The 13,363-nt window shown below is 28.1% G+C and overlaps 2 protein-coding genes across 5 annotated transcripts; both read left to right on the top strand.

Annotated features, from left to right (window-relative positions):
• Positions 1 to 295: 295 nt before the first annotated feature.
• On the top strand, positions 296 to 2,421 carry TrpRS (Tryptophanyl-tRNA synthetase). Of its 3 annotated transcripts, none has more exons than XM_066732570.1 (4): positions 296 to 357; positions 440 to 535; positions 675 to 1,612; positions 1,681 to 2,421. In XM_066732570.1, the coding sequence occupies exons 2-4, from the start codon at positions 454 to 456 to the stop codon at positions 1,831 to 1,833; spliced, it is 1,173 nt and encodes a 390-aa protein (XP_066588667.1). In that variant the 5' UTR covers positions 296 to 357; positions 440 to 453; the 3' UTR covers positions 1,834 to 2,421. The 3 variants fall into 3 exon arrangements, with proteins under 3 accessions (XP_066588667.1, XP_066588674.1, XP_066588657.1); XM_066732577.1 differs by lacking the exon at positions 296 to 357 and having other exon boundaries at positions 384 to 535; positions 1,681 to 1,862; positions 1,939 to 2,421; XM_066732560.1 differs by lacking the exon at positions 296 to 357 and having other exon boundaries at positions 384 to 535.
• A 217-nt stretch (positions 2,422 to 2,638) lies between these two features.
• Positions 2,639 to 12,376, top strand: alph (alphabet). Of its 2 annotated transcripts, XM_066734726.1 has the most exons (6): positions 2,639 to 2,804; positions 3,232 to 4,148; positions 4,215 to 4,332; positions 6,464 to 6,575; positions 6,654 to 6,708; positions 12,036 to 12,376. In XM_066734726.1, the coding sequence occupies exons 2-6, from the start codon at positions 3,336 to 3,338 to the stop codon at positions 12,051 to 12,053; spliced, it is 1,116 nt and encodes a 371-aa protein (XP_066590823.1). In that variant the 5' UTR covers positions 2,639 to 2,804; positions 3,232 to 3,335; the 3' UTR covers positions 12,054 to 12,376. The 2 variants fall into 2 exon arrangements, with proteins under 2 accessions (XP_066590823.1, XP_066590816.1); XM_066734719.1 differs by lacking the exon at positions 12,036 to 12,376 and having other exon boundaries at positions 6,654 to 8,413.
• The last annotated feature ends 987 nt before the right edge of the window (positions 12,377 to 13,363 follow it).

Genomic DNA, 13,363 nt, shown 5'->3' with positions numbered 1-13,363 from the left:
CTTCGAGTCTAAGAACCCTAATTATAGTAGTGAATGACAGTTTCAGTTTTAGCTCTCCGTGTATGATAAGCTATATTTTAAGTCACTTCAGAAATTTGTTTAAAAAATTGCATCATTCGATAGCAGTTTTAATTAATATGAAAAAATTATCTGTCATACCATACATGCGTAGTAACGCCAATAACGAAAGGCACAAAGTCAGGCAAGTCAGGAAACACAACGGATAACGGGATGATAAGTGTGTGTTACGTACTGACTGGCCGTCCGCCGCAGTCCGCCGTACTGGCTCACGAAGAAGTGCATAGAGGGAGCAACGAGCAACCGGACTTAACCTAACTTCAATAAACCGTAAGTAAGGTCCGTAAGCCGTAACGTGTTGTCAGTGGATCTTTATGACATATTGTTAGTTCAGCAAAAATAGTAATTATTATTTTTTCAGATATCTATTAAAATATGGCAGCGGATGACGATATTGTTACACCATGGAATGTAACAAGTAAAAATGACACTGGCATAGATTATGATAAATTAATCAGTAAGTTTTGTCATGTTGTCAATGATATATAAGTTTTACAAATTAAAGTACAGTTACTAGAATAATATCACGTCTGAGTTTATTCTCATTGTTATTGTACAGTACTAAAAAGTAAATAGCAAATTATTTATGTTTACAGAACGTTTTGGAAGCTCCAAAATAGATGATGAACTTTTAGTAAGATTTGAAAAGATTACTGGAAAAAAACCACATCATTTTCTCAGAAGAGGAATTTTTTTCTCACATCGGGATATGCATACAATACTTAATTTATATGAGCAAGGAAAACCATTTTACCTTTATACGGGTAGAGGGCCTAGCTCTGATGCTATGCATTTAGGTCATCTTATACCATTTATGTTTTGTAAATGGCTTCAAGATGTTTTTAAGGTTCCTCTAGTCATTCAATTAACAGATGATGAAAAAGCAATTTGGAAAAACATAAAAATAGAAGATGCTATTAAGCTATCCTATAATAATGCTAAAGACATTATTGCCTGTGGTTTCAAACCTGACAAAACTTTTATATTTTCTAATTTAGAGCATATTGGTAATAATCCAGCCTTTTACCAAAATATGATTAGAATTCAAAGATGCGTAACATTTAATCAAGTTAAAGGTATTTTTGGATTTGGAGACAGTGACCCAATTGGAAAAATTGCCTTTCCACCAACACAGGCATCACCTGCTATATCAGGATCATTTCCTTTCATTTTTAAGAATCAGAAAGTTCACTGCTTAATACCATGCGCCATAGATCAAGACCCTTACTTTAGGATGACAAGGGATGTAGCTCCAAGAATAGGATACCCCAAACCAGCATTATTACATTCTACATTTTTCCCTGCATTACAAGGCTCGCAGACCAAAATGTCATCAAGTGATAATAATACAGCTATTTTTTTAACTGATACTGCTAAGCAAATAAAGAACAAAGTTAACAAGCATGCATTTTCTGGAGGGCAAGCAACTATTGAAGAGCACAGACAATTTGGGGGAAACTGTGATATAGATATATCTTATCAGTGGTTAAGATTTTTCTTGGAAGATGATGAAAAATTAGAAGAAATAAGAAAAGTAAGTGTTATATGGGAAAATTTATCTAAAAATCAAATTAACAAGTATGTAAAAATGATTATTTTTAGGGTTATACAAGTGGGGAAATCTTGACTGGAGAACTAAAGAAAGAATTAATTGAGATATTGCAAAATCTTGTCACTGCCCATCAAGAAACCAGAAGTAAAATTACAGATGATATTGTTAAAGAGTACATGGTTCCTAGAGATCTTGGCTTTTAATAAAAACATCATTTGTATAAAGAAACAAAGTATTTTATAATACGTGTTTATCTTATTTCTAAGTAGTTATTATAATACTTATCAATCGGGCTTATTTATTTATAGTATATTCCACTTGAAAGTATTGGTTTCTCAAAAAGGTGAATTACACACACATTAATTTGTTTTTTTAAGTATTATTTATTATTTCATCAATCCATATGACTAGTACTATAAACAATGTCAATTATATACATAATTTAAACACCGGACTTATAATTGACGCGCATCAACAGTTTGGCTATTACATTATATAATCTCGAAGATCCAGCGGGTTAACTCAGGTTCGAAATGGCGCCGAGCACTGCTTTTCTCACGAAGAATAGCTTAAACTTAAATTTTATAAGCCAATGTGATAACTTTTGACGAAAATATCAATATGTATAAAAAATATAAGAAAATATTAAACTAGAAATAAAATATAAAAATGTACAATTTATAATGGCCTAAAACTTGAAATTTCTTAAAAAACAGCTAAAGAATAATAAAAACTTTAAGGATTTTACTGAATCGTCACAGACTCAATCGTTTATATAAAAAAAAATTAATTTGGGATTATATTACACGTAATCTCTTGTTAAAGACCCATGAAATAGAAAAAAATGAGGAAATTAAATAAACAAGTTAAGAATCGTAACATTTGGCTTGAAGAGAAACACTTGCTTCTGATTGGTTGTTCGTGACGCCATTACGCTTTGCTATAAATAACTCACGCATGCGTAATGAAAAAATCGTGTGAATCCGCCATTCATACGAGTCGATTTCTCGTTGTTCTGGCTTTGTATGTGAGACTAGTAAAAGAACATGGTGATGGTGAGATATTCGTATGTGGATTTTCGAAAAAACATGAAGCAATCTGATTAGCATTATCAAGCTTTAGAAACATTATGTACATCTGAAATAACAATGATATTTGGTCACAATCTTCCTGCGTAAGTTAAACGAGATAGTAAAATAAAGTATAAGAAACTATTTTAGTCGTGAAATTCCGGGATTGCCTATTAGAGTCCCGCGTTGCAATCTTGTGTCGCTTCCATTTCCAGAATTTTAAATATACTTCTAATAAATATATATAATCATAATTAAGTTAGCTATCATCATTGAAGTGGAAATAGCTTCTTATCTAAAGATTAATCAAGTATAAAACACATTATAAATTGATTAAAATTAATACGGGCGTCGCGATTCACGATTATTATACTTAATACGTTACTCTATGAATCTTGCCCTTCGATCACTCCTCTTAGCAATAACGCAGTGGTTTTACAATAATTTATATAATCCATTGCGATGAATTTGCAATTTTTTAAGACAGGTTTAATGCGTCTTTTAAATTTGACATAGTGTTTATAATTTTAGGTAAATATAAAGTGTTATTCCAATGAGCAGTCAAAAAATGCTGATCAAATAATCAAATTAAGTCTATGATAAGCAGCTGATATAGCCAATATTTAAAAAATACTATGGGGGCATTCTTAGATACTCCAAAAACTGATAAGTACAATGAGAGCGGTGCTGGTAATGGATTACACTATGGTGTTGCCAGCATGCAAGGATGGAGGATGGAGATGGAAGATGCTCATAGTGCAATAACTGGATTGAAGGGGGGTCTCTCAGACTGGAGTTATTTTGCAGTTTTTGATGGGCATGCAGGGGCATTGGTATCTGCGCATAGCGCAGAGCATCTACTAGAATGTATAATGCAGACAGAAGAGTTTAAAGCCGAAGATGTCATACAAGGGATACACTCAGGATTTCTTCGGCTTGACGATGAAATGAGAGATCTCCCCCAAATGAGTTCTGGAACAGATAAGTCAGGCTCAACAGCAGTTTGTGCATTTATTTCTCCAAGAAACATATATATTGCAAATTGTGGTGATTCAAGAGCGGTTTTGTGCCGTTCTGGTAATCCAATTTTCTCTACTAGAGATCATAAACCAGTTTTACCCGCTGAAAAGGAAAGGATTCAAAATGCTGGAGGCAGTGTAATGATCCAAAGAGTAAATGGAGCATTAGCTGTATCCAGAGCATTGGGAGATTATGAGTACAAAAATTTAAGAGATCGGGGTCCTTGTGAACAATTAGTGTCACCAGAACCAGAGATATTTGTTCGTGACAGAGATGATGAGCATGATGAGTTCTTAGTTTTAGCATGCGATGGTATTTGGGATGTAATGAACAACGAAGATCTATGTACTTTTATACATTCAAGGTTATTGCTCACTGATGATTTAGAAGCAGTTACCAATCAAGTTATAGACACATGTCTTTATAAGGTATTAGTAAATATAACATTGAAGATTGTTCATAAAAGTTTACAAGTAATTGGTATCATATTACAGGGTAGCAGAGACAATATGAGCATAGTACTGGTTACGTTTCCTGCGGCACCAAAACCAAGTCCTGAAGCACAGAAGAAAGAGGCAGAACTGGAAATGGAAATTGAAAGGAGAATTAAAGGTTCTTTCATATTATCATGTACACATTCATTATATACATTCTGTTGTTGTGTTAAGAAACAACGTAAGGTTAAATCGCATTATCACATACAACCCTGACATTTTTAATTCATTAAGAACGAATTTTCCAATTAATTGATTTTTTATTTATACAGTTTTATGAAAAGTAACATTTTGTTTTTGATAATGATAGTATTGTAAATATCCCAATGGCCATAGCTTTTGTTTTTTACCTAAATTATTAAATGTAGAATTAATCATACCATTTGGGTATGAATTTAATACATTTACAGTATTGCAAATACTATTAAATTGGTTTTAATAGTTACTAAATCCTTTAACTGGAATGTTTCCATGTAATACTGCATGCTCGTTTTCATAAACACATGTGATTAACAAATAGAGAATAAGAGATAAATAGTGTCATTATTAGGTAGTAAATAAGGGTTGATGGATTTAACAGTTCCATTTGTTTTTTTATTTTTTGCTTTTATTTAATATTATATATAATATGCATTCCTTGCTATTAGATGTCTTGGGTTAATTGGTCATAATAATCTAGTAATATATATAATGAAATCTAAAAAATATTTCTTAACATAATGTGCCACATTATAGTATTAAAATAACAATTTTATCACTTTGATACTCATAACAATTAAAAAACGTTTGAGCCAAAGATTATTTATTTTATTCAAATTTTATTAATTCTTTTTAGCAGATTTTTGTGAAAAATTCTTAAATTCTATTTGTTGTTAAAATATATAATAATTAAATAAATTTCATCAACTATTAGATTCTATCCAGTACAAAAAGAAATTTCTGTAAATATACATAATCAGTTCTCACAAAAATTATTATAGATAATGAGAGCAAAACAATCATTCTGGGATTATTTTTTTGATCAAAGAAATATCTATTTTTTATATTAAAATATATACTATAGACCACTACTTTATTAAAATATTTATATTATCATACATATATGTATAACAAACATATCACTTTTCAATACTCCCTCATTCGTGCTCAAAATCTGGATAATTCCTAATCTTTCAATTATACCAGAAAATTTAAATCTAATAAAAATACTTTATATAGAGAAAAAAGTAATAATTGTACACTTAGAATTATTACAATTAAAAGCTGATGTATTTGTTTATTATAATATCAAAACAACATCTGATAAAACTGTAACTATTACTTTTGCAATAATTAAAATCATTCATGATGTATATCTACTCTTCCTTAAAAACATGTTCCACCCTTGGAGTTGTCAATTGATCTTTTAACTGCAATCATTGTCAAAAGACTCATTGTTTTATAATTTAAATATTAAAAAAGTATATAGCTCTAAAGGTAGGTGTGAATTTATTTACAAGATTTAGGATACACTGTTCGATTGATATATTTATAAATAGCCTTAACATTTGTTAATAATGCATTTCTTATGGAAGAGTATATAAATTTTGCAATTAAAAATAAATTTAATGAACATACTCAAAGCAATTCCAAAGGTGGGCAAGTTAAAGTAACATAATTAATATGCAGATATGTACAGTGTAAGGAGATTTTTGTTTCTGCACATTTTTTATTTATAATGTATCTACTTATGACAGGATGTTAAGTTAAATGTATATCCATAAGAAATGTACTCTATAATAATTACCATCCCAGTCTTAAGTAGATGCATGAAAGTAGTTTCTTATTTATTATTACTATTAACTTCAGTGTTTGTAAAATGATAAATTTGTAAGTTTCTGCTTAAGTTCTGATCAATCTATCTTGAATTCTCTATAGCTAACTGCATGTTTATTTATTTTGCATATATCTATGTGCGCGCGCGTGAACGTGCGTACATAACGAATGATATAAAAAATATACCTAGCACTTTAATAAGTGTGGTATTTTGAATGATATTGTTGAAGCATTAAGTTGGAGAGAGAAAGAGAGCATAAAAAGGTTTTAGTGTACTTAGGTATAATTTAATATGACACTTATTTTTAATTATTTAAAGCTTTCTTTAAAATATATACATGATTAAATTGCTTGCTTTCTAAACATCTATATTTTATTATACTATTTGTTACTTTACAGCTATGTATCAAATTAATAATTTATTATCTTCATAGAAATCGTTGCAGAACAAGAAGATAGAAATGAATTCGACTTTCCAAAGCTGCTACAACTGCTTATGGACCAAGGGTTTTCGAACCTTCCTCCTGGTGGTGGTCTTAGATCCAAGTAAGTAATCTCAAGCAATGTATAATGCAATTTAACTTACTTAGTTTATATGTTAATTAATTTGTTTTTAATTTACAGGCAATCTTTTATAGAACAGGTGTTTCGAGAAGTTTGTCCCAACCAAGCGGATAGTGTAAGTCTTGGATACGATAACTCTTCGATATAATTAACTCTTGATCTTTTTCTACACTGCATCAAATGTACAATTATAATAATCATTAGGCATGTTCTGTGTTTATATATTGATGCAGATTTTACCAGAAGAACAATTATTTTACTGCTGAGTCATAGTAAAAACTAATTTTTTCAAATGGGGTAAAAAAACTATTATAATAAGTACAATAGGTCTTAAGATTGACTGCTGAAAAAGGCAGTAGAATAAGGACATTTTCTTACCATAAGTTGTTGTTGAAAAATGATACATAGTGTAAGAGAAAACACATGAATTCATCATTGAATGCACATTACCCCATTAAAAATGGAATATATATTATATATTTAAAAAGAAAATATAAATTGAAATTCGTAAATTTGATTACTGTATATTTCTGTGTTCAAGAATGTTATCGAACATTAGAATTAAATTTACTTTTAATGTCTTATGAATGGATCATAAGCATTTTATTTTGGAGAAATAATATTAAAAAATATCAAAAGGGAAAGTATACTGAAGGTTTTTAATAATATTATACTACTAAGAGAATGTCACTACTTAATTATTTGTTATAATTTCAATTCAACATTTGCTTCCATTTTAATTTAGTAATTACACATTTAAATAGTACTTCGATCAAATATTTAAAATACAATATGTAAAAGTTGAAAAAAAGTTCATTTAAATTTTTTTATCAATTTTAATCTCCTCTTTTTTATTATTTTGAGATACTAGAGTAAATGTGTGATGTGATATTTATACTGCAAAATAAGGAAGCCGAATGATGTATGAAAGACGGTTTTTTAAAAAATATTCACTTCACACTTGAAGATCTAAGTGGAAATCACATAACAAATCTTACAATTAGTCTCCATTAACACTGATATTGATGGTTTTAATAATTGTCACTATCTATTGTTGGATTTTATAAATTTCCTCTTCATCTAAGAAGTGAAAAATGTTTATATTACAGTTATATGCAGAGGGCTTAGAGATATTGTACTAAAGATATATTACCTAATCAGTTTTACTAGCATATTGGGTATTGAAATAATTATTTAATATTAAAGTTGTTAAAAAATTAAAGCAATATGTTGTGTTTATTAGTCAGTTTTAAATCTTTAAAATTACTAAAGCAGTACAAAAGTCTTGTTTTATCAAAAAATGATATTTCTGAAAACGCAAAATGCTAAAGCAATTGAAACTATGAAGCAGAGGTAATAAAAAAAGTCATTAAAAAAATGAAAACTAACAACTTTAAACAAAAGCTTAGTAGAGTATTTCTGTGTCACCCTCTTGCCATGTTGATAAAAATGCATAATATTACTATGTATAATTATATATTTTTGTAGTTCTAGGGGACTTGCGCTCAGAATATTAACTTCTTGAATCAGTTTTTCTTGTTCTTTAATGGATAACAATAATCAAATTTGTATAATCATGAATTAACTACAGTATATAGAAAAATTGTAAATGAAAAAACAAGAAAAACTGATGATTTAGTACTAGTGTTCAGTATTGTAAGAAAGTGGGAATCCTGGACCTCCATTTCGTCTCACTTATGCTTACCAGCATTGGGAACGGAGATCATGGTGGGAGTCCTGAATTCCCGCTTTTGTGCAATTCTGCTAGTGTTACCAGTCTTGTATATATATACATATATAAAAGATTTGTGTCTGAGGAAGTGTATTATGATATTTTATCCAAGCAATTTTAATTAAATCCAGTAGATTCATACCAATGGCAGAGGTCTTGAATTTAGTTTTTCAAATTATTATAAACGTTACTAAAAATAAAAAAAAAGAACTACAATTCATTAAAATTTTTGATTCTTTAACCTTTGAAGGGTGGAAATAGTGGAAGTATATCAACCACTCACTAAGGCTGTTTTGTACTCAAACAGCTAAGCCGTTAAAGAGATGTGCTAAAAGAAAAGAGATTTCTAAAACACGTTCTTCAGACATATGTGCATTCGTGGACGTATGAGTAACATTTTGCTACCAGTTTTCGGTATCATTCACCATAATTAACGACAGATATCGCTAAATGTAATTTGATAAATGTAAATATCTTTACACGTATATCGATTTCAGTTCTTAACGATAACCACAATTGTCGTTAAGGGTTACAAAATATAGGGCCATGCTGCATATGAAATACCAACATAAGATGTTCCGCATGGCCAAATTTCATTAAGATTCGATTTAAAAGGAATTTTTTTAACACTTTATTTAAAAAATTGTTTTCAAAATTAAGTATAAAGATGATTATAACGCTTTTCCATGTAACAGGAAAAATACAGTGGAATTGATCTTTTTTTAATTAAAAAAGAATAAATAGCAAATTGTAACTGTGGCCTTAAAATAATGAATTGAGTTCCTACTTTTCGATTTTCATAAAATAATAGTTACAAGAAACTATATTTTTTTACCATAATTTTGATAGATTTACATATTTTAAAATACTTAATATTCATTTTTATTTCCTCAGATATAATTTCAATTGTTTCAATAATTTTTAAAACTTTTTCACGTTAGTATTTACTTTGCGGGCCGGACCGGTCGATACATCGACCAGCAGTCAGGTTGATGACTCCACGTAAGATATTTATTACATTTAAAGCTAAATTTCACAAAAGAAAAGATGACAGCTTCAAATAAAAACTACCCATCCTTAAAAGGTTAAACATACTATCAAACAAATGTACTTAGTAGAGCGAAAGCGAAAAGTTATTTGCCATTTAAAAACAAAATGGCACAATTATCAGAAAACATTTTATATTTAGTTAATGTAAATTGTTTAACATTTAAAAAATCTTTAATTATTTACATAATTATATACATTTTATGTAAATACATGTTTAGTACTTTCAATGTTTCTTTGAGAAACTATATCAAGACCATTCTTAATTCGCAAGGTGGAATAAGCATACCAAAGTATATTAACACGTCCTTCAATGTAAACAAAATTGAAACTTTAAAGCAAACTAAAGATTTCTTATTTCAAATAGTAACATGTTGGACCCGGCAGTTGAAAATTGGTAAATGTAATTTATTTTTCACCAAAAGTAAATTTAAAGTAGTTGAATCACTTAAAATGGTAGGAACGCTTACAAAAAACTGTTCAATTTTAATTTTTGCAAACTGCGATTAAATTTCTTTTGACATCGTTTCTATGTAATAAATTCGTATAATTGCACAGCATAAAATTGGAATCTTTTATAATGACTTTATTCAATTCGATATTATAATCAATAAGTATAAAGTGTATAAACTTATAGAATAGTTATGGAAATTATATAACTAATTTAAAAAAAATGAAATTTGTATTAGAGAATGAACTAAAATAAGAATTTTCATTTAATTCAGAAATATTATTTACCTTCATATAAACAGGAAATTCTGTATAAAACAATATCAAATTTATAATAGCTTACGTTGTTTCAGAGCCTTCATAATTTTAGGCTTTATAAAATTCAGAGTAGATCGATCATATTTAAAAGAATCATTCAAATTAAAAGGATATATCCTTATATTACTACTGTATAAACTAAAGTGTGGGTAAAAGATAAAAAGGTTTTTAAATATTTTGCGTATATATATAGGCCATATTATTTTTTGAAAATACCAAGTAATAATTAATACCTTATGTATCTGTTTTCGATTAATTATTGTACAACTTTATTTTGCTATCTTGTTTGTAGCATTAAGTGGATGTAACGTATCTGCTTTCTTTATCCTTAATGTAAAAACTGTTTTCTAAGGTTTACCTTCTTAAAAACTTTTGATTTAATCTAACACTTTTTTCTCTATTCCTTGTTATAAAGCATAACCAAGACTATTTGTTTTTAATAACAAGCCTAATATTTCTTTTAATAGTTTTTAACCCTTCATTTGTAAATCTGAGTTTTTCGTGTTCGGATAAAAACGATAAAATCGCTATTTTCCTGTTGAATTTCTTCATTTTCTTCACAATAAATATATGGAAGAATAAATTTTTAATTATATTTTATTATTTATATTTAAAATAAAATGTTTGGAGCATTAGCCTAAATTTAACATGTTATTGGCGAAGTGAATAATTGCCGGAACGCGAAAGATTTAGATTTACAGATAAAAAATGGTGAATAAAAATATTTACAAACGAAGGGTTAAAAATACATATTTTTAGTTCGATGATAAGTTTCTTTTATATAATAGGATATTTTAATTTGGATTTACTTTGTTGCTTTGTTTTAAATATTATTTTCTAAGTAAAAATGCATATTAAACACAGAATGAATAATGCTTTTGAAATTGCATAAATTAAAAACAGTTTAATAACGCTTCAAGATAATCGTCCTTTATAATGCATGTGAATAATAACGTAAGTATATAATAATAACATTATAGAGTAGGATTTATGAAAAAGGTTGTATCAACTGAATATTTTGAAAATAACAAATGCTTTAGGAAAAAACTTTAATGAATTATTTGTATTATTTTAAAAAATTTGTTAAATCGTATTCAGTTTTACTTTGTGTGGAGAGTTAAAGGTCGCCTTGAGTTTTTAAATGGAATGCTTTATTTGTGTTACATGTTCTTGTAGCTTATATGTCAAGAGTTTACCAAACACTAAAATGAAGTTATCATTTATATCAGTCGTTCACTAGATATTTTGATTTTAAATTACATATATATCTGGTTTAGGTTGTAGGAGGATGCGCAACCGCTATATATAACATGCGTATGGTCGCTCAGCTACTTATAATTTCAAATCGATCTAATGAATCACTAGATGAAATGATAAGTTCATATAGTAGTTCATAAAGTTCTTGAAATGAACTACATGAAAATACAACAAAAAATAATAAATTCGTTTTAAAAACTTAGGGTGACCTTCACATGACTTTCAACACCCTAACCAAGGTTAAATCAAAAACACCAGTAAAGAGATTTTTCGAAGTATTATCCATTATTCTAACAAACATCTTTTTAAAACGATTTGTTTTCAAAATATTTAGGAGAGCAAACCTTCCTACACATCCCGTACGCGTATAGTTAAGTTCTAAATAGAATTAAACATATTACAAAAATCATCTCTTGTTGGTTAGTATAAAAACGTAAAATTCGTGGCTTTTACTTTTAATTAAATGTTTAATGAATTATAGGTTGAACTTATTTTTAAAGTTAACAGTAGTTTAAAATATAAAACACAAATTTACGCGAAAATAATAAGTTAAATGAATATACAAATATATTATTATTATATTCTTAATCACAATCATTATGTTAATAATAAACCACTGTGTAATAATATGCTTACAGAAACAACAGACCAGTTAGTGTTTGCACTTTTTACATAAATTGATATGTGGTACATCATGATCTGGAGAATCCCATCTTGGTAAAAAAGATTTTACCGCCACAACATGCAGCAGCAATAACCGAATTTTATACGAACAGAGACTGTGCAAGTGTTAATTAAGCAATGAAACAAATGTATTTACTTGATTAATACCAAAAATGATTAAATATAGAAATGTATAAACATAAAAATTAGTATGTCTAAGTCATTATTATCATTATTTTCACATTAGCATTGAAATAAAATGTACATTTTATTAAAGTAAACAGCTTTCTTTCAAAATAAAAATTACATCGAAAGATTTATTCTGAAGAGTATATATTTTATACTGATTTTAAATATATGTGATACCCAGCTTTGATTAATACAAACAGTATATAATAAACCTAACTCAAGCAGTCAGGTAGACTACTCAATTGTAAGTTCTGCCAAGCTGTCGTCAAAACATTAATCTCCTAAAATAATTCATGTGATTAATCTAAATTAAAATATAAAAAAAAAAAATATCTGACGCAATTAAAAATTAAAGCTACATTGTAGCATCATATTTGTTCTATAGCAGTATAATGCTTTTTTATTATGAAATGTTTTGAATAAATTAAAGAATTTAATAATATTAATATAATTATTGTTATAGTATATAATTGTCATGCCCGAAATTCTGCCCCTATGCAAGTAATTCACCGGTGGGTGTCCAATCTAAAGGTACCAACCAATAAAATCTGAATAGGAGAGATAATTTAAAAAAATCTTAGATAAATTTTAGTTGTTGTTTTTAATTAAAAAGTTATTAAAAAATATATTTCGATCGAAGCATTCTTCTTGTCACAGCGCGACTTAACAATACTTGGCCCACTAAGCATGTGTCTATGATTCTTCAAACAATAGAATATAATTCTTGAATCAAAAAATGTGTGATCTCTAATAACGTTATATAAAGGTAAAACATAAATTTTATGAAACTTTTTCTTTAAATTTTCTACTCTATATAGATTTTTCGAAATAACTGACATTTCCGAGCTGAACAGCTAGTATATTAAGCTAAATACTTTATCTGAGCTTCTAAATGAAGATCGGCACTGAATAATATAATGTCACTGAATCGAAAATAAACTTTTCTTGTCTAGTACAGTAATTATTCTATTCAGTCGTTTCTATGCCTATCGATTCTTTTAATTTTTATTAAGCGTAAAGACTTACATTTATAAATATATATTTTATAACCGTAATTGTATATATATTAATTTACTTTTTTACGTAATACTAATGTATTTATAAAATGTTTTAG

The sequence above is a fragment of the Prorops nasuta genome, unplaced genomic scaffold, assembly GCF_024137725.1.
Source record: "Prorops nasuta isolate Cenicafe-Biocafe unplaced genomic scaffold, Cenicafe_Pnas_1.2 PNAS00002, whole genome shotgun sequence".
Taxonomy (NCBI): Eukaryota; Metazoa; Arthropoda; class Insecta; order Hymenoptera; family Bethylidae; genus Prorops; species Prorops nasuta.
This window is presented reverse-complemented; position numbering and strand designations above follow the sequence as displayed.

What these genes read in the sequence shown, in the direction of transcription:
- alph (XM_066734719.1), top strand. Translation starts at nt 3,336, where the DNA reads ATGGGGGCATTCTTAGATACTCCAAAAACTGATAAGTACAATGAGAGC. An exon ending in AATTGAAAGGAGAATTAAAG is followed by an intron (nt 4,333 to 6,463) that starts GTTCTTTCATAT and finishes TTATCTTCATAG; the next exon opens with AAATCGTTGCAGAACAAGAA. An exon ending in GGTGGTGGTCTTAGATCCAA is followed by an intron (nt 6,576 to 6,653) that starts GTAAGTAATCTC and finishes TTTAATTTACAG; the next exon opens with GCAATCTTTTATAGAACAGG.
- TrpRS (XM_066732570.1), top strand. Translation starts at nt 454, where the DNA reads ATGGCAGCGGATGACGATATTGTTACACCATGGAATGTAACAAGTAAA. An exon ending in AGATTATGATAAATTAATCA is followed by an intron (nt 536 to 674) that starts GTAAGTTTTGTC and finishes TTATGTTTACAG; the next exon opens with AACGTTTTGGAAGCTCCAAA. An exon ending in AATTAGAAGAAATAAGAAAA is followed by an intron (nt 1,613 to 1,680) that starts GTAAGTGTTATA and finishes GATTATTTTTAG; the next exon opens with GGTTATACAAGTGGGGAAAT.